The sequence below is a fragment of the Microcebus murinus genome, chromosome 21 (genome assembly GCF_040939455.1).
Source record: "Microcebus murinus isolate Inina chromosome 21, M.murinus_Inina_mat1.0, whole genome shotgun sequence".
NCBI classification, from domain to species: domain Eukaryota; kingdom Metazoa; phylum Chordata; class Mammalia; order Primates; family Cheirogaleidae; genus Microcebus; species Microcebus murinus.
In genome coordinates, this window is record NC_134124.1 from 31936147 (window position 1) to 31956095 (window position 19949).

At 48.8% G+C, this 19949-nt stretch overlaps 1 protein-coding gene across 1 annotated transcript in view; it reads right to left on the reverse strand.

Moving 5' to 3' along the window:
• Positions 1–19949, reverse strand: part of SLIT3 (slit guidance ligand 3) — a 586308-nt gene that overhangs the window by 127421 nt on the left and 438938 nt on the right. Inside the window, exons 7-8 of the mRNA XM_012780961.2 lie at positions 15188–15259; positions 9009–9172 (exon numbers count right to left, since the gene is read on the reverse strand). Of these exons, the coding sequence (XP_012636415.2) occupies positions 9009–9172; positions 15188–15259 (236 nt within the window). The remainder of the gene's footprint in view (positions 1–9008; positions 9173–15187; positions 15260–19949) is intronic.

Genomic DNA, 19949 nt, shown 5'->3' on the forward strand with positions numbered 1-19949 from the left:
AGAAAATCTTCCTGTCCAGGCGTGAGGACTTCAAAGTCGCCCGTGTCGTGCTAGTGGATCTAAAGGAGACCATGGAAAGTGCCAGGGAGATGATGACTTCCACTAAAATGCCAGCTGGAACACTGTCCCAGATGGGGTGGTGATTCCGGCTTTGTTCCGAACTGGGAAAACCTTTGCAGTTTTGAGGGAGGGGCAGCACCAGACAGCCTCCGCGTGAGCCTCTGCTCAGGAACGGGAGGCTGGTGAGGCTGAGAGCGTGGGGTCTGGAGTCCTGCTGCCTCTATTTGCACCTTGGTTCTATCATTTCATCCGTATTTCCCTGTGCCTCAGTTTCCCCATCTGTAAAATGGGGAAAATAACAATTCTTATTTCACAGCCTGGTTTTGTGGTGAAGGCGAAGCAAGTTAATGCATTAAACGCATAAGAATTATTTAGAAGAACGCACGGCACAGGCTAAGAGCTTGGCAATGTCAGTTGCTGTTATCATTATTATTGGGTCTGCTTTGGCACCACTGGTTATCTGCGAGACCTCTGGCAAGTCACGGCGCCCCTTTCTGAGCTTTTTTGTCACCATGTCAGTGAAAACGGAGTCTGGATTGCGTGATTTCTGAAGTCCTTTCTGGGACTAAAGATCAGCTGCTCGTGTTCTTCAGAGTGGAAGCAGAGGGCGTGAAGGGGCCTGACCCCGTCCTTCCCTCCTCTGCTTCATCTCCCTCCGCAGGCAGCAAAGAGCACGTGCAGCACGGGGCTCCCTCGCACCCCAGCACCCACGTCTGGGGGAGGTCGGGAGCAGCTGGCCTCAGATGTCAGGGCTTTTGAAATGCAGATGGCGCGCCCCAAAGCACACTGCCATGCCTGGCCTTCCACATCAAGGGAAAGACAGGGAGAGTCCCCACACCTGGGACACCCCCTGTCTGGGAAACATCAGGGACAGGACCCTGAGCTCTCGTGTTTCCATCTGTTCGGGCAGGGGGAGCGGATGGCCGTCCCTCTTTTGATCCGTTAAAATATTGCTTGGATGGGCTGTGTTGGAAAAGGGGAAAGAAAGCTATCATAGTCAAGGGCTTCTAATGGGAATGGAAGTTCTGACACAGAGTTTTTTCAAAGGTACCCTTTGACTGCTAAGCTGGAATTAATTCTGCTCTAAACCAGACCCAGGTTGTCGCCTCGAGTCCCCCCTGGGAACTTGAGGCTGGGTCTTTCCCAGGGTGGCTCTGATTCTGCTGGCAGTGTGTGCTACATTTCAAGGGATGCTGTCAAGGCAAAGGAGCCCCTGAAAAGGATTCCTTAACCAGGTCACTAACAGCACCTTTAATTACGCAGAGAGAAACAATGGTAATTATAGCCTCTGATGGCACCCTGGGCTGGCGGCTCCGCAGCCAGGCACTCACACGTGGTGAGGACGATGCCTTCTTGTTTGAACAAAACACTTGGGGTTTGAAATCGGTTTGAAAGATGGGTGCATCTTCCCTAGAGACATTCTGCTCTGACCAGCGTTGACGGACCAAGCCCATTTCCCCGTGGGCTTCTGAGAGCTACGTGGCAGAAGTCCCTCCATTTTGCTCTGTCTCTGGACATACTGAGACTGGAACGTAAATTCTATAACAGCAGTGACTTTTCCTGTCCTAATCACTGTTGTACTCTCAGTGCCTAAAACAGGACTCGACAGAAAACGCGGACTCGTAAGTATACCCTGGATGAATGAGAAGATGAGGAAATTGGCCCAGAAGCCCGGCACGAGCTATGGAGGTGCGTGTCCTTCTGGAAGAGCCCCGCAGGGAGGCTCCCTGAGTTCTGAGTTCCCTGGACTTGGGGAGGCAGGATCGGATATAGGATGGGGAGATGGGACTCTCCTGCCTGGAGCTCTCTTCGTTCCACCACAGCCCTCACTCAGGGAGGCAGAGGAAGTGAATTTGCAAAGAACACAAAGTAAGGAAACACATACATTTTGTTACTCAGCAAATTACACGGCTATAAGCTGGAAAGCAGGGAACAAAGTTTTCATATTGGGGTAGAAGGAATCTCTCTACGTATCTTTGATGAAAGAGGATATCTAGATATGCGCTTGCCTTCATGCACATGTGTGGCCCTCTTGTATACCGTGTTCTGGTGGGGGCTCTCACGAATGCACATTGTCCTTGAGTGAGCCTGTCTACTGGCAAAGAAAGTGGCTTTAAGTGAGAGCACAGTGATGGACTAGCCTGTGGAACCCTGTAATGTACCTTCTTTTTTTTTTTGAGACAGAGTCTCACTCTGTTGCCCGGGCTAGAGTGCCGTGGCGTCAGCCTAGCTCACAGCAACCTCAAACTCCTGGGCTCCAGCGATCCTCCTGCCTCAGCCTCCCGAGTAGCTGGGACTACAGGCATGTGCCACCATGCCCAGCTAATTTTTTCTCTATATATTTTTAGTTGGCCAATTAATTTCTTTCTATTTTTAGTAGAGACGGAGTCTCGTTCTTGCTCAGGCTGGTTTTGAACTCCTGACCTTGGGCGAGCCTCCTGCCTCAGCCTCCCAGAGTGCTAGGATTACAGGCGTGAGCCACCGGGCCCAGCCTACTTTCTGAGATGTTCTATTATCAACTTCACGGAGCATGTGGATTTGCTCTTCATTTCTCCATTTTTAAGTAAGTGCCCAAGCTACCTGCTCATGGAACTCTTTCAGTGATGCCAAAATGCTGATCCACAGAGAGGGAAGAAGGTTTCCCTCCAGAAGAGGGAGATGGATGGGGAGGTGGCCCAGGTGTGTGTCTCCCCTCTCGGGGTGCACCTTGATCACCACTTGAGATCTGGAATCTCAACCCAAAGCCAAAGCTGCTTCCATGCCACACAAGACGGAAACTAGACTGAGACTAGAGTCTCGGATGATTCCGGAGACTCCCAGGACCGTAGCCTGCTGACTTGAAGAGGACAAAGCAGAGCTGGGGGAAGGGAGGCCATTCCCTCTTCATCACCGGGCATCAGCGGTGCTGTTCCCCAGCCCAGGGGGCACTTGGTATGTGAGGGGTGGGGAGGTCCCTGGCCAGGCAAGGTCCCTGCGGTTGCTAGCACGGGTGCTGTACCACGAACCCCACGTCTGCCAGCTGTGTAACTGCCCTCAGGTTCTCAGAGACAGGAAAGACGGAGCGATGACCAGGGACCTGACTCCTGCCTAACAGCTGTCTCATCTTTGTTCTTTTCCTAATTGGCAAGATGGGGATGACCATCATGCGGAAAGCAAAAGGCCTCAGTTTGTCTGCCCAGGTGAGTGGGGCAAAGATCACCCAACTTCAGACCGACAGGCCCATGGAGACAGAAGGAAATAGAAGCCCTGAGAGGGGAGGGTACTCGCCCAAGGACACGGAGGCCAAACTAAGAATCATCATCATTCTCATAATAGCAAGTGGTAAACACAGCAACTAGCGTGTACTAGTGATTTCACTTGATCCTCATAAAACCTATGGTTTAGGTTCTATTATTCTTATTCCCATTAGAAGAAGGTGAGGGAATTCAAGAATAGAGAGGTTAAGCCAAGTGCCTAAGATCACAGAGCTAGTGAACAATGTTCTAATGTGTGCTCTAGTGCTCGTCTTTCTTCCTCCCCTGCCAAAAGATACCCCAAATGCCTCTCTTTATTGCCATGAAGCTGAAAACCAGCAGAGCCTTGGAACCTCAGGAGGTAGGAAGAACAGTTTCAGAGGCTAAAACACAGATTGTATACGCTACACTAGAGGCGACTGAATATTCTTGTGTTAGAATGTGTTTCTTTCTGTTTTTATCATCAAGTGCAATGAGCTATCACTACACCCCAGTCAGAATGGCTACTACCAAAAAGCCAAAAATAATAAGTGCTGGTGTAGATGCAGAGAAAGGAGAACTCGTGTATACTGTGGGAATGTAAATCAGTGCAGCCATTGTGGAAAACTATATGGAGGTTCCTCATACAATTAGAAATAGAACTACCATACGATCCAACAATTCCACAACTGGGTATACATATTAAAGGAGATGAAATGAAATGAAATCAGTATGTTAAGGAGGTGTGTACACTCTCATATCTATTGTAGCACTATTCACAATAGCCAAGATATGGAATCAACCTAAGGGTTAATCAACAGATGAATGGATAAAGAAAATGTGGAATCTAGACACAATGGAATATTATTCAGCCACAAAAAGAAGGAAATCCTATTTGCAACATGGATGAATCTGGAGGACATTATGTTAAGTGAAATCAGCCAGGCACAGAAAGACAAATGCATGATCTCATTCATATGTGGAATCTAAAAAAATTGACCTCATAGAACTGGAGAATAAAATGGTGGTTCCCAGGGGCTGAGGAGGGTAGCGGGGAGGAGGAAATAGAGAGAGATTGGTCAACAGGTACAAAGTTACAGTTAGATAGGAGGAATAAGTTCTGGTGCTCAATTACACAGGAGCATAACTATGGTGAGCAATAATGTATCGTATATTTCAAAATAGCTAGAAGAGAGGATTCCAAATGTTCTCACCACAAAGAAATGATAAATGTATGAGATAATGGGTATGCTAAATACCCTAATTTGATTTTTACACAATGTATACCTTTATCAAAACATCACACTGTATTACAAAAATATGTTCAATTATTATGTGTCAATTGAAAACAACATAAAAAAATTTACAGAATCTTTTGAAAGTTTAAATGACAACAAAAAACCCTCACTCGATGGAGTACAAGTGCAAAAAATCAAGTACTCCAATGGCTTTGTGAATATATGGAAATAAATTAATTCCAGTATTCAAATTAAGCATCCCTCCTGGCCTCTGGCCTTTCAAAAGCCAACAACAGACTGCAATGACAATGGGACTCGAGCAATTATGATGAGAATATAAATGAACGTGATTTAAATACCAGAGGCATGATAATTTTGGGAATGGCTAAATAAACCTAATAATCTCATTCCTGCAATGTCCAATTATGGTATTTTAATTAAAACCTCCTAAGGAGATGGGTGGCTAGTCATGGCTTACCTTAATTATCTTTATACTTAGTAACTAGTCCCAAATTAAAAAAAAAAAAAAGAAGAAAAAAAGGGAAAGTTTCTCATTTCCAAGAAGATAAGCATATTTCATTTTTAATAATAAATGTTTATTGAGAGACTGTTAGGATCAAGCTTCGTTCTAGGCCCTGGAGTGCCTGAAAAAGTGTAAGGCACTTTTTACACAAGACAAGATTAATGTCTTTGCCAAAAGATATCTCAAGTTCAAGGCCAAGAGCAGATAAGTGTGAAACGGATGGACACATCAATGGGCTCAAAGACTTTGGCAGGAAAGAGATAATAGATTCAGGAGGTCAAATATTTAACTAATGACCTTGAATTACAAATTGTGACTAGCAGAAACTCTCTCCAATCCAGGTACCAGGAAATTAACACATGAAAGATAAATCCTAGAGTTTAAACCCCAAAATAACCCTTTAGATGAGAATGGGGGAAAAAAAAAGACCCAACAATTTGCAACTTACATAATGTGACCTTTTTCTCTGGTCTGTTATCAAGAACTGTGATCAAGTTCTGGGCTGGTCTAAGCAGCAAGCAGCATAGACCACAGACTCTTCTAGCCCTAGGGCCTAGCCTTCCTCTTGAAACAAGAAAAGTTCACTGAAATCCTTTTAGCTATAGCTGATGGAAGAAGCCGAGTAGTCAAGTCATATGACATAGAGAAAGATGTTACTAAAAGTATAAAATAAAGATATATTCCCCAACCCTTGTGAAAAATTCCCAATTGTCTACCCAGAGGAAGAAAATAAATGGCTTTGACTGGAAGGGTATGGTTGACAGAGGAGACGAATTTCGCCAAAGTGCGCTGCTAGCACATTTCTGGGTTAGCTGGCGCGATAAGGAAGCCAAGTCCAGAGCTTCCGGGGAGAAGAGGCTGCGCTCTGGACAGCTGGGTTTAATTCGAAGAGAGATATCAGGGACTTGGGCAGGCAGGGCCCTCACAGGCTGAGCGAGATAAAGCTCTCTCCTGTCTCTGCAGTCACGTGTTTGGTGAATTTTTCGATACCATTTAAGGCCCCAGAGAGCTTTTCTTACTCTGCCTTGACAGGGACCGTTGGCAATGAAGCTACACGCAGGAATGGCTTAATTGGTGCCCAGTGCCTTCTTTCTCCTGCATGGGTGACCTCTGTTTTTTTAAGAGAGGTTCTTGCCTTCCATTCTTTTTTTTTTTTGAGACAGAGTCTCACTTTGTTGTCCAGGCTAGAGTGAGTGCCGTGGCGTCAGCCTAGCTCACAGCAACCTCAAACTCCTGGGCTCAAGCGATCCTCCTGCCTCAGCCTCCAGAGTAGCTGGGACTACAGGCATGCGCCACCATGCCTGGCTAATTTTTTCTATATATATTAGTTGGCCAATTAATTTCTTTCTATTTATAGCAGAGACGGGGTCTTGCTCTTCCTCAGGCTGGTTTTGAACTCCTGACCTTGAGCAATCCGCCCACCTCGGCCTCCCAGAGTGCTAGGATGACAGGCGTGAGCCACCGCGCCCTGCCTTGCCTTCCATTCTTGACTGAATTTCTCCTCCTGTGAGTGATCAGGGCCGTAGCATGAATGAGGAGCATCTGTGGTTTGGCAGTTTCTAATACCTACAATCTGGTCCACACAAAACTGCCTCCTTCCGACGTCTTGCCGGGTGCTGGCGTCGGGGCGGACCTGCGCCATCCGTGGCAGCGTGTGGGGGACCGGCCAGTCGGTGAATAAGGTTCATCTCTTCACCCTCCCTCTGTAGGGCCGCAGAGACTGACCTCGGGCATCCCGACTGCACGCTTACACACCGAGCCTCCCCCCAGGCTGCCTCCTCTGACGCCTCTTCTCAGCCTCACAGAGTGACTTTAGTCATTGCCCCAGAGGTAGGAGCGGTCTTTGGAGGGTGTACTCCTCCCTCACCCCACTGACGATGGGTGGTGGGTCATTTGTCACAGATGCCCAATGCACCCAGGCCCGCAGAGCGTTATAGCTAAGCTCGGCCTTTCCAGAAAGCGACCCCTCACAGCATTCTTATTTTTAAACCATGAGAGCACTTAGGAGAATCTCTCATGCATCAGGGTCCCAATATGTTGCTGCCCTAAATTCCTACCACAGGGGAGCGGGTGGAGGTTCACAGCATGGAAGCCTTCGATCTAAATTCTCATGTCCTCAGGAGACACCGGGCTGCATACTCAGGAGCTACAAGGCCCATCACAAGCAATGGGCTTAAATGCTCTAAACAGAGGAGGTGACAAGATGTCCCTGTTATTATCAGTATTGACCTGTCTGCCAGAGTAGCCTTTGCAAAAGAAGATTTGGGGCCTTATATTTTTCCAGGACTTGGGGGGCCAGCCTTTCTCCCTTGGGTTTGGAACCTGACTGTCACTGGGCAAGCAACGTCTTGCCGCTCCTCTGACAGGACAGTGTCCTCCTGAAGAAGTGGCGCTCATGGCTGTAAAACCGCACTGAACTTGGCACCCACCTATAATGATGTGTTTTAACATTCTGTCTAATTAGTTTTCTCACGAGCTCTTGGATGATTCCTGCACTCTGTAATTATTTCTTTCACTGGCACTTATGCCAATATTGCACCCTTTGCCTAATAATTACTGTAATTATAGTCACTATATTTGAATTTGGGGCCTGTGTGATAAACAGTTTTATTATATGTGTTTGATGGGAAGTGATTTCTCAGCGGGTGTCTCTAGGAAGTTATGGAGGTACCGCGTGAGACACGTTAAAATATTTTTTGGCAACAAATAACATGATGAAGCAATGCCATGACAGGAGGAAGCAGCAGAGAACAAGAGGAAGTTGAATTCGGGACAAATTGCTGTGCATTGCAAACACAGCCTAGGAACAGAAGAGAGCCAGCCTGCACTCCTGGCCGTAGGGAAGCCGGCAGCACGTACCAGGCTTAATAAACCTCCAGTAAGACCCCCACAGTGCTAATCTCCCTCTTGTCCTTGTTCCCTCCTGCATGCAGCTCCCCAGGCTCAGCCTTCAGAAGCCACTGGGCCCCAGTTCTAGAACGAGGAGTTCCTGGAAACTGGAAACACTTCTTTGGGAAACTCAACTAGTTTCTTTCTTTCTTTCTTTCTTTTTTTTTTTTTTTTTTTAGGAAGTCAAGGGATTAGCTCTACTTCTTTGCCACCAGAAAAAGGAAAGGTTGATGGAAGTAGAAGATGCCAATGAAAAGGAAAAACAAACAAGCAAACAAAATTTAGGACCCAGTGTAAAAGCCATATCCCCTGGGGAGATGTTCTTGGGTCACGCAGCCACCGCCCATCCCTGGAGCTCGAGCAGCCTTGAGTCACGAGTCTGCACCGTTCTGTCTTCTGTGCTCTGATGGAACCTGTGCTTCTATTTCACTTCAGTTACCCACAGATCAAACTCTTATGTTAGCTCAGCACATTTTGCGGGCCCACTAAACTGCAATAATTAAGCTCCACTTATTTAGCTTTTACCAAGCGTTATGTATTACGCTAAGTGCTTTATGTGCGTTATTTCACTTAATCCTACCTCCTGTCCTCTGACGTATGTACTATTATTATCATCTCCATTTTGGAGACAGGAGGTAACTTGCCAAAGTCACACTCGAGTACGGGGCAGAGCTGGGATTTCCAGCCAGCAGGCTGATGCCACAGACTACGTCATCCTGTCTCCCAATTTCTACTGCAACACGCAACAGGATTGTGTTCAGAAAATGCTAAAAGATCTCCATTATACCTGTTTCCGTATCGCGTATGGCTGAACAAACATTAAGTTTCTTTGCGTCATTAGATGTCGGGGCTCAGAAAGTGATTCATGAGTTCCTTTAGCATTTTCCTTTGACAGATGACAAGAGCTTCTGTCTTTAAACCTCTTGAGGCACACCCGAGTTCTTTAAGTGACTACTGGGGACAACCTACGGGGTTCCTTCTGCACCAGGCTCTGGGCTCCGGGGTGTTCAAGACCAGGGTCAGGCGGGGACAGCTCCTGGGTGGCGAGTCACAGCACAGCAGGGGAGAGCAGGCGGAGCACCTCACCTGGGCACACGTACTCCTTCTTCTGCACGTCCGCCACGTTGAAGCCCCTCAGGTGCACGGGAGCCATGCAGAGCGTGAACTGGCCGATTGTCCGCCGCTGTCGCAGCCAGTCTGAAAGCCAGGCCAGGTGGCAGTCGCAGTGCAGGTGGTTGGAGTGCAGGCGCCTGGGAAAGGGAGGGTCAGAGGGTAGACGCTGTCACAGATGAAGTGGTGAGGCTGCCACTGGCCAGCCAGAGTAGCCCCAAAGCTTGGTTGTCCCTTGCCCCAGTGTGACACCCCCCAGGAGCCCAGGGAAGCATTTCCCTCTGCACTACTGAGAGACAAGGGCCTCAACCCTTTCACTGCCAGGCCACACTCAAAGGGTGCTCCCCGGGTTCTGAGCAACTGCCCATTTCTTAATGGCAATTCCACCCTTTTCTTTCCCACTTAAGCAAGCCTCAGCACATGGGAGAGGGATGGGGACACTACTACAGCGACAATCCTCATTCCGGTCAAACTTACAAAGGGGCCACTCATTTGCAAATCTCAGTACTTTAGCTAGCCTGAGTTATGCTAGCTACGTGAAAGACACGCTTCTCAATCTCAGTGCTCCAGTCTATAGTGGCACTGTGGCTGAGATGTGCCGTTGCTGTCACCTGTTGGCTGTCCTTCATTTCCTCCCTCAGTTTCCGTTAACGAGCCCACTGCATGCTGGGCCTAAAACCAATACCACCATGTGCACCTGCGGGGCTGAGCAGGGCGCAGATGGAAGGGTGAGTGAGCCTTCTCTCTGTTCTCCTACTGTAATACGGCGTTGTCCCCTCCAGACCCTTGCAAGCCGCAGTGCCCCTCCTCTCCTCCCCAAGTTCAGGTGCATCTGGTGTGTTCTGGCTGATTCGGGTAACTCTGAAAAGATTTTCGAACCAGTTCCAGGGCTCTCTGGCTTTGCTCTTCTAGTAGCTGTGATTCCAGCTCAATTTTTTGCCCTTGAACGAACAAGAACCCCCGGAGGGGTGGCATGTTCCACTTCTGAGGGGAATCCCGTCTGGTTAAATGACCTGAACTTCCCTTCCACTCCTTGGGAGCCAAACTGAGCACGTCTAGGGGCTTCTAAAGGTTTCCCATTTCCACGCTCCCTGCACCCCTCGGTCGTTAGCTGTGGTGGGGGTGGGTTTCAGTCACACCACCTGATCACATACTTGGGTTTCTGATGCAAATTTTAAATGCCCGATTCTGCACGCGCTAACCAGCCAGCCGTACCTTGGGACTTTCAAGCACTCTGCGTCAAGCCAGTTAACACTGAGTGTCAGCCCAGGGGAGCGGCTCTGGAGAGCGCTGAAGGGCTCTTGACCATGCTCCACTTAGCGTAAGGTCAACACTGCCAAGCGCTGGCCAAGTGCAAACTCGCTCCTGCTGCTGCTGGCTGAGCCTTCCTGCCGCCATGTGGGCACAAACCCACGTGGGCCAGGCTGCTGGACAAGTTGGCTGCTTCAGGGAGCCCGGATCCCATCCCATCAGACGCACTAAAGGAACCATATCCCACATAACACACAATTCTTTCTGCTAAAAAGCTTTTGAAAAGATTTTTATGATTTTTGCTTTAAAATCACTAATCTTGATGTAATTTTCTTTTTGTATCTTCCAGTGGGTTGCACGCATTTTCATAGGCTCCTAGGCCCAAGGTAGAGTGAGTATAGGGGTCCCAAGCGACTCTCCCCTTCCAACTTCTAAGCTCAGACTTAGAGCTGAAGCAAACACGGCCTCCTCTTGGTCTGGAATTTAGGAAAAAGTGGGATAGGTGGGAAGGGGTGGTGGTGGGGGGACCCAAATCCTAAGCTGGTGGGAAGGACCTCAGTTGTAGGAGGGAAAGCGAGACCTGTTTGTTCAATAAGCAGAGAGCACTTTCTGCCAGGATCAGGGAGGAGCTGTGGCAGTGCACGTTCGGCTGGTTGCTATTTCCCAAAAGCAGAAAGGAAAGGAGGGGATCCCATGGCCAGGTGGCCCTTCACCGGGTGTAAGTGCTGCCTGGGGACACAGCAACAGTGGGTGTGTCCCTGGGACACAGAGGAGCACAGGGCGGGCTGCAGTGGCACATGCAGGCTGGGGTACAGCTCTTTTGTGGGCCACGCAAAGCAGAACTTTTGCATGAGCGTTTGGCTTTTGTTTGGAAGGTGGCTGCCCTCGGCGGCAATGAGGCCTGGAAACTGGGGCGACAGGGATTCACCGTGAGCCAAGGAGCGTAGGTGCACGAGGCGGGTCACAGATCAATGCAAACAAATCCCCGCCGGTTGCAATCAAGGGTAAGAGATCAAGGGGATGACAGAAATGACGTTTAGGCAAGTCAGATCCTTACTGCGCTGATCAGTTTCCGGGATAATAAAAATGTCAGAGGTTTCCCTTTTGGAAGATTGTATTAGGTTGGTTCTTTCTCGGCACTGGCGGGTCAGCCCCAAGCTACCTCTCTTGTTAACCTTGTTACAGATGGTGCTTGTCCCTTTGTCCATCTTATGGGAATTTTCCCCTCCCAAGAGGGCCGTGCAAAAGAGGGAACCCAAACTGACTTGGAAGCCAAATGAGCACTCTTGTCAAAAGTCCAAGGCAGTGGAGCGCAGGGCTCAGTTTCCTCCTCTTGGAATTTTGTGGATTCTTGCCTTTCACATGTCTGGGAGATGAAACTGAGCAATACCATCCCAAATACTAATACCGAAAGAAAAATAATCACGGAGAGCATGAAATTATTAATAAAGCTCGGGCACCGCCAGGAGAAGTTCTAATTCTCTTGAGTGAGAAGGAACATTATTTTAATTACTTTCGATGCTTTTTCGGTGAGGTGTGATGGCAATGACACAAGCGAGGGGGCCCGCATGGGCTCCTGGGCTCTGCGGAAGCTCCCGTGTCTCCCCTTCCTCTTTCTCACCCGGCACCTGCTCTTCTGCCTTTGTTCATGCGGAATGGTGTGAGCTCAGGCTCTGATGAAAAACTGCCCGAGTCTGACACTGGCTCTGTGCTTTCTGACTTTGGGCAGCAATTTAACCCTGGGCCTCAGTGTTCCCATCTGTAAAATGGGGATATTAGTGGTGCCTCCTTCCTAGGCTTGTTGTGAGCACTGAAATGATGTATGGGAAGTGCTGAGTGCAAGGCCTGGCACATGGTAGAACACTGAAGAAACGTTTGCTATTGTTATGATTATTATAAGCTAGAAGAAACCAGCTCCAAATTTCAGTCTTTTACCAACCCACGGTCCTGCCTGTACCAGGCCATGGTTTCTTAATTAGATACCAAAGCACTCAAGGTAGCTGGGTGGTTCCTGCATGTTGTTCTGCAATCTTTTGCTGGTGGACACATCCTATTCCATGTGGCCGAAACCACCTTTACAGAACATAAGGTGAATGAATACAAATGCCAATTTTTAAAAGGTGCCTTTTAGCCACAGACGCTAAATTAAATTTCCAGCAAATCCTTTTAGAGAGGGTCAGTGTTCATTCTCTATAAAATGTGGCTTTCTGAATTCAATATAAAAGCTTTCCTTTAGAAATCCCATTTATGACTTCCTTCCTCTCTCCTCTTCCCTCCTTCTCCACCACCACCACCAGCCGCCCCCCCCCCAATCCCGCACACTTTAATTACAGTGAAGGGGGATTAGTCAGCTCAGGTCTCCAGGGAGTTCTGTACAGAGCCATCTCTGAAATTAAACTAAAGGGAAAATGGCAGCAGGCAGGGTGCAAGGCGAACAGCCGAGATTGATTGATTGATCCAAACTCATCAGATGAATGTTCAGGACGGCAGAGAAGAATGACAACACAAACAAGGAGAAAAAACCGTCACGCCCTCTTCCCCCTCCCCGGTGCACAACAAACAAAGCACCCAGGATCCAGGCCTAACCCTGTCCCCCAGCTCCCATGGAACCAGCCCAGCTTCCGGCATTGCTGCCCCTAAACCGAGAACAGCAAAGAGGGAGGATAATCACAGAACAGCCCACAGGACCCAGGCTGTGGATTTCGGCAGGGGAGAGTCATCTTTCTTCTATGTGACCCACTTGTTGGGGACACTGCAGGCCCAGCACCCCCACTTCATGCCCAGAAGCCCCGGGCCACACTCTCTCCCCTGCTCACTTGTGCTTTGCTGGGAACTTTGAAGAAGTCTTTGAAGACCAAAGAGCATCTCCTTAAAATGCCATGAGTGTACCATCTCCTATTAATTGGGAGAAAAAAAAAAGAATAGATTCTTCTGGTCTCAGTTATGCTATCCTATGATGGATCATAGGAAGAATTAGGGAAGCAAAGATGGAGGCTGGGCTCGGATTATTATTGCTCTTTACAATAACTAGTATTGGTTGTGTGCACACCACGTGCCAGGCATAGTACATGTTAGAGTGCACTTCAGTGTCACCACTGTGAGATAAGCATTTGCTAACTCACTTTCCTTGATGCAGAGAGACAGACAGACAGACAGACAGATCAAAGCCAGTGTCAGAGCTGCCATTTAAACTCAGGTCTGCCTGACTCCAAACTCTGGTCCTTCTTGGGGTGCTCTGTATTACCTCCTTTGAAGTCGGTTGCTTTCTCATAAACGCAGTGGTTCTCAGACCGTAAGAGCTTTAGAATCTCCTGGAAAGCTTGTTAAAAACAGATTGCTTGAGCCCACTTCCAGAGATTCTGACTCCATGGATCTGGCGTGGGGCCTGAAGTCTTGCTTTTCTAACAAGTTCCAGGTGATGCCGAGGCTGCCGGCCTAGGGACCACACTTTGGGAACCACTGCTCTAAGGATTTTCAAATCTCATGGCTTCTGCATCGCTCAACCAGCATAGATAAGCTGGTCACTTAGAACCTTCCATCCAGATTTCTGGATAAACAGTGTGATAATAAAAACAGAGCAATCAATATTCTGTATTGTCTATCACATGCCAGGCAATTTATGTATCTAATTTCATCTGTTCCTCACCACCACCCCTATTTATAGAGGATGGAATGGAGGACACAGGGCTAATAAATGGCCCCACAGGAATTTTAACCCTTTGCCTTGGCCCCAAATGTACTTGCTGAACACCCTTGGACCTGGCTTTCCCCAACGGCTGTGATATGTAAACGCCACTGAGGTTCCACCAGCACAAGCCAAGCGTCAAGTTTAAGCGTCTTTGGAAAGGCCACCAGAGCCCATTTGCAGAGAAACCAACAGAGAGGTTTCTTGTTGAGAACAGGGGGGAGTTCCCCGGGTTGCAAGGGTGCTAGACCTGCTCTTGGTGTTTGGTGTCACAGGAAGATTTGCTTCCTCAGAGCACGCCCTGGAAGGCTCTAGCCCACCCAAGATATTCCTGACAAAGAACCAAGAATCAGGATGACTGCATTCTACTGTCAAGGTATCAGCCAGGCAGCAGGTGAGCAGGGCCGGGGGGAGAGGAGAGAGGAGGGGACAGACTGGTGCTCTCTCTCCTGCACCGTTCCCAGGGGAAACCACGTAACCACTGGCAACGTGACAGAACTGCCAACGGTCTGTGACATTAGCTAAGCAAATGGTGAATTGTCAAGACATAGTTCTCTATGTTCTCTGACAATGCAAAGCTAATAATCTCTCCCACCAAGACGGAAGCCACAAACACATGACACAGGGAGAATCCCCACAGTCCCGGGTGAAGAGAAATGAGTCCGTCTCATGCAGAACGGTGGTTCAGAACCATGGATAGCACCGTGGCCCTCCCCCCCCATCTGCCCTCACTTGTCAACAAAGGAGGCGGCATTTGAACACAGGAGCCGTCTGCCAAGTCTGAGCACGGTAGGTTTTTTTTTTTTTTTTTTCTGAGACAGAGTCTCACTCTGTTGCCTGGGCTCGAGTGCCGTGGTATCAGCCTAGCTCACAGCAACCTCAAACTCCTGGGCTCAAGCGATCCTCCTGCCTCAGCCTCCCGAGTAGCTGGCACTACAGGCATGCGCCACCATGCCCGGCTCATTTTTCCTATGTGTTTTTAGTTGGCCAATTAATTTCTTTCTATTTTTAGTAGAGATGGGTTTCGCTCTTGCTTAGGCTGGTCTTGAACCTTGAGCGATCCTCTCGCCCCGGCCTCCCAGAGTGCTAGGATTACAGGTGTGAGCCACCGCGCCCGGCCTGCATAGTGGGTTTTACAGGCGACTCAGAGCACCGCGCTTTGGGCTTTGGGCGTGTAGATGGGGAGGAGGGAGGGAAGGAGCAAGGACCTTGTACTCACAGAGTGCGGATCTTCGGCATGTGGTTGAAGCTGGTGACCAGGATGCGGCTGATGTTGTTGTTGTTGAGGGTGCTGCGGAGACAGGGACACAGCGACATGGTCAGCCGGGAGCTCGGGGAGTGCGGGGGAGGCACGGGGAGGCGCCAGGACGCCTGTGGAGGGAGGGGAAGGGCGCGTGGGACTGCGAGAGCCACCACGAGTCAGCAGCAGTGGCCGGCCAGCGGGGCAGCTGCAGACAAGTGGGCGGGGCTCCGGATGACAAGAGCGTCCACTGACTCCTTGACCCAGTGGGGCCCTCCTTCCCGCTGCTGCGCTCCTGGGACTTGCTTACCCACCTCGAGTAACGACATCGCTTCCTGAAATCCTACTGTGTGCTGAGCACTGTGTGCGGAGTAAAAATATCACCTCCTGAAATCCTACGGTGTGCTTGAGTGCATTATAATCTCTCTCTTTCTTAACACCTATGACGCCAATTACGTACTGCTGTCCTCAGTTTAGAGAGGAGGAAAGAGATATAGTGATTTTGCTTAGAAAGACGCACAGGTCTACAAAGGTGCCGAGCCTGTACGATGCATGAGGAGGCTGAGCCACAGAGAGGTCGAGTAACTTTTCCCAAGGACCACAGCGGCTCACTCTGGAGATGGGACTCGAACTCAGCAATTTCTAACCACAATCTCCGTGCCCTGTCCATCACATATATGGCCTCATGCATGATGCCATTTAAATAGGTTATTCTGTATTGCCTTGGCATCTTCTGAGTCTTCAAGCACATCTTATCTCGAGCCAGTCTGCGAGGACAGGGACTAAGTCTCCTCTCTCCCGTGCATCTCCATGACCACGATGCAACTCCTACGGTGCAATGGGGGCACTTACTGGTACTTTCGTACAGGGAACAGCAAGGACAAAGGTGTGAGCTCCATAAATGAGCCAGGATGAAATATGGATGCTGAAGAATGAAATTAGGCTACAGGCAAGGCTGACCCTTCTGCAGGGGCCTGTTATGGAAGCCCAGGGAAGCGTGGCCGCCAAGGCAGCGTCTGCAGAGCTGGAAATGCTAGATGGCAGGAGGGCCTTTAGGGTCAGTTCAGTGATGACCTGGATGGAGAGACAACACCACGTGCGCAACCTGCACAGATTCCTTCTCCAGGCCCCAGTCCACTGCGGGACTCCAGATCACGTTTCCCTTGACCCAGACTAATCCTCAACCTCCCACCCCCACCCCGGGCCAATCATCATTTGTTTGGCCAATAAGGCCAGGACGAAGTCTGTCTGCACAAAGGCACAGGACGTAATTCTTTTTTCTCCCTACCTCCCATATTTATTGTGCACCTACTATGTGTACGGCACTATGTGAGGTGTATAGTGTGGTTAAAAGGAATGAACACCTCAAATCTACCTTGCCTGCGTCTGCCTGCTTTGTAACTTCACTATGCACCGATGTAGGTATGTAGCATTTTATGAAGTTGAACCTAGTCAGCTGTTTGGTTTCATGTGGCTTTTCTGTGTGTGTGTGTGTGTGTGTGTGTGTGTGTGTGTGGTATCCACCCTGTCTCTGTCCATCCAGAAAGCTTTCAGGAAACCTCATCAGACAACAGGAAGGACTTGTCACTCCCATCAGAACAGGCTCTGCGCCTTGTCGGAGAGCTTCTTGGGGGTGAGGTCTATGCCCCCCACCTTCTACACTGCATTACAAATGCTTCCAGGGCAGAAGGGACGCCTTATTTCCCCTTCTAGCCATCTCAGACTTCTGGGCTCCAGACTTGGGGTGTATGAAGTTGGGGGTGTGGACTGACCATCAGACAAAAAAATCTGAGCATCCTCCTCGTCTCGCAAAGGCAACGAGCAAGAAGCCTTTGCAGAGAAGGGGCTTCTTTTGGACCCCTCAACTCTAGGTGGACTTCCCAGCCCAGCTCTAATTTAGCTGCATGCACGGTGCAGTTTACGCAGGGCTTCAACCGTAACTGCATCCGGCAGCAGTCCGGCAGCAATGACTTATGAATGTATTACTACACTGATATTTAAATGTGAGTCGTAATGAGAGCTATAAAACATTTACGATAATAGCAATTATTCCAGAACCCAAATGACTAAACACAGTATCCAGACTTTCATGATTTGCTGCTTGGGGCTGGCCGGTCCAGGGATGTCAGGGGGTTGGTAACCTCTCGGATGCCGATCCCTACGGCAGCTATGGTTTTTGTTTTCCCAATAAACACAGATTTATTTGATTTCTAGTCTTGGCAGCTTTTGCCCACGCACACAGCACTGAACTCTCTCTGGTTCTCGTGCCCCCGCCTAAGTAGCTAGTTTTCGATGGAGAAATCGTTGTTCTAACCCCAAGGCAGCAGAGTTGTGGGCGTGGGCCTTGTAGGCCCAGACCTGGTTTAGATTCCGGCTCCGCCACTTACAGCCTCTGCAACGATGGGTAAGTTTCTTAATCTCATTAAGTTTCCTCTTTTGTAACGTGGGGATAATAAGAGCTCCGCTCTCGTAGAGCTTTAGTGGTGATTAAATGAGATGTTACTAATAATCGCCAGCATTAACCGAGAGCTGAGTGCATGCCAGACAGGCCCTGGGCGAAGGGCACTACTACATTGTGCCATCTCATTTTATTCCTCCCATTACCCCACGAGGCAGGGACCTTGGTTATCACCTCCATCTCATGAATGAACCAACTGGTGGTGCCAAGGTTTGAATCCAAGCACGCCTGACTCCAGGAACGAGGAGTCTGTACTACTTTCTTATTGCTGCTGTAACAGGTGACCACGGATTTAGTGGCTTAAAGCAACACACGTTTGCTCTCTGACAACTCGGAGGTCAGAAATCTAAAATGAGTTCACAGGGCTACGTATCTTTCAGGGGCTCCATGAGGAGGATTCGTTTCCTTGCCTCTTGTGGCTTTCATGTCCCTTGGCTCATGGGCCCCTCCTGGCATCACTCCAACCTCTTGCTGTGTTGTCACATCTCCTGCTACTCACTGCGACCTGCGTCCTATGATGAGCCTTGTGATTACATTTAGAGCTTACCTGACCCGTCTAGGATAACCCGCCCCACCTCTGGACCCTTAATTTAGTCACATCTGCAAAGTCCCTTTTGCCATGTAAGGTGGCATCCATAGGTTTCTGGGATGAGAACGTGGACATCTCCGGGGGGCCGTTATCCAGCCTTGGGAACAAGGCACATACAGCACTCAGCACACTGCCTGGCTCACAGCAACACCCAGTTGTTCTTAGCTACTGCTATTATGGCTTGTGTTTGTTTAGTTGTTTAGTCTTTTACAAATGACAACCCAGTTTCATATCTCATTTGATATTTGTAGCACTCCGAAGTCGGCATTATTACCCCCATTTCAGAGATGAACAATTCGAAGCTAAGAAAAGTTATGAGAATTACTGGAGCAAACACATGAGTTCCTGGTGGATTCAGGACTCGTTCTTTCTTCACCCCCCAAACCTGCGCCCCCGTTTGCCCACTGCCTCCTACTTTTGCGTCTAGTTTGTCATTCTAGTATGGATAGTCTCTGCCATCTCTACCCCAGCACCCAAAGGTAGAAACATCTGTGTAAGCCTCCTGGTGCCTCTTGTGCTATACACCTCCTTGGAGATGAACCAACAGAAAAATACAAGGCTGGGTCTGACCACAGCACCCCTCCTGCTGCCCCAGTCGGATTGCTGGCCCATGCTAAGCTATGGGGACACCCTGTTAACCTCATCTCATTTACCTCCATCTACTGGGGTGCTATTGTCCCAGACTGTAGCTTCCACCTCACTGCTCTGCTCCTTTGGAGATACTTTGAGAAAATGTGCTTTTCCCCCCAAATTATCCAGGTAGTGGTTAGGGGTTTTTCCCTAAGTAAATACTCATAATTCAGCACTTTCCATCAAGCTTCAAGCTTAAGTTCAGGGTCAAATTAATTCTATACATTTCAGGACTGTCCTGGTTTCCCCCTTTTCATATCAGTACAAGCTACTGAATGGGCATTTCAGCATCAACTAGAAACAAAGCCCTTCCCCCTCCCCATGCAATTTAAAAGACAGTCTACCTACCTCCCATTTCTCTCCTGTAAAGTCGTTGCCCCACCGTAAATACTGCATTTATAGCGAGTCTCACTTTGACCTGTACAGTATCCAGCTGTTCACCAGCTGTGCCATTATTGGAGCATAAATATCTCATGAAAAGGAATCGTTTTCCATATTAAAATGATCCATTTGGACAATGCTACTCCTACCTATGGACCCCGTTTTTTCTCTCAAGTGTGAGCACTAGAAAAGGGGTATTAAACTTTTTTTCCAGGCCACTAGGGATGAGTGAAATTACTATTGTTTCCATGGTGCCCAAATAGAACCTTGGTACCCTGAAAGAGTTTGCATGTCATCTTTCTCAGCTAAATACCAGGGTCCGGAGGCGAGACAAGGGCTCCCCAGCAATGGCTAATGCATGAGGATTCACATAATGGTCAGTGTCAGCGGTTGCAAACAACTGCCCACAGGCCACATCCCAGCTACTGCAGCCTGTTCTTGTAAAAAAAGGTTTTACCCACTCATTTCTGTGTTGTCCATGGCTGTTTTTGAATGACAATGGCTAAGTAGTTGCAGCAGAGACCATCTGGCCTACAAAGCTTAAAATATTTACTATCTGGCTTTATATATATATTTTAAAAAACCCTTTGTTGGCCCTTGGCTGCTCTAGAACTGGACCATCCTGATCCTGTCTTTGCCAGTGATTAAGTGTAACATGCTGGGCAAGTCACATAGCTGCTTAG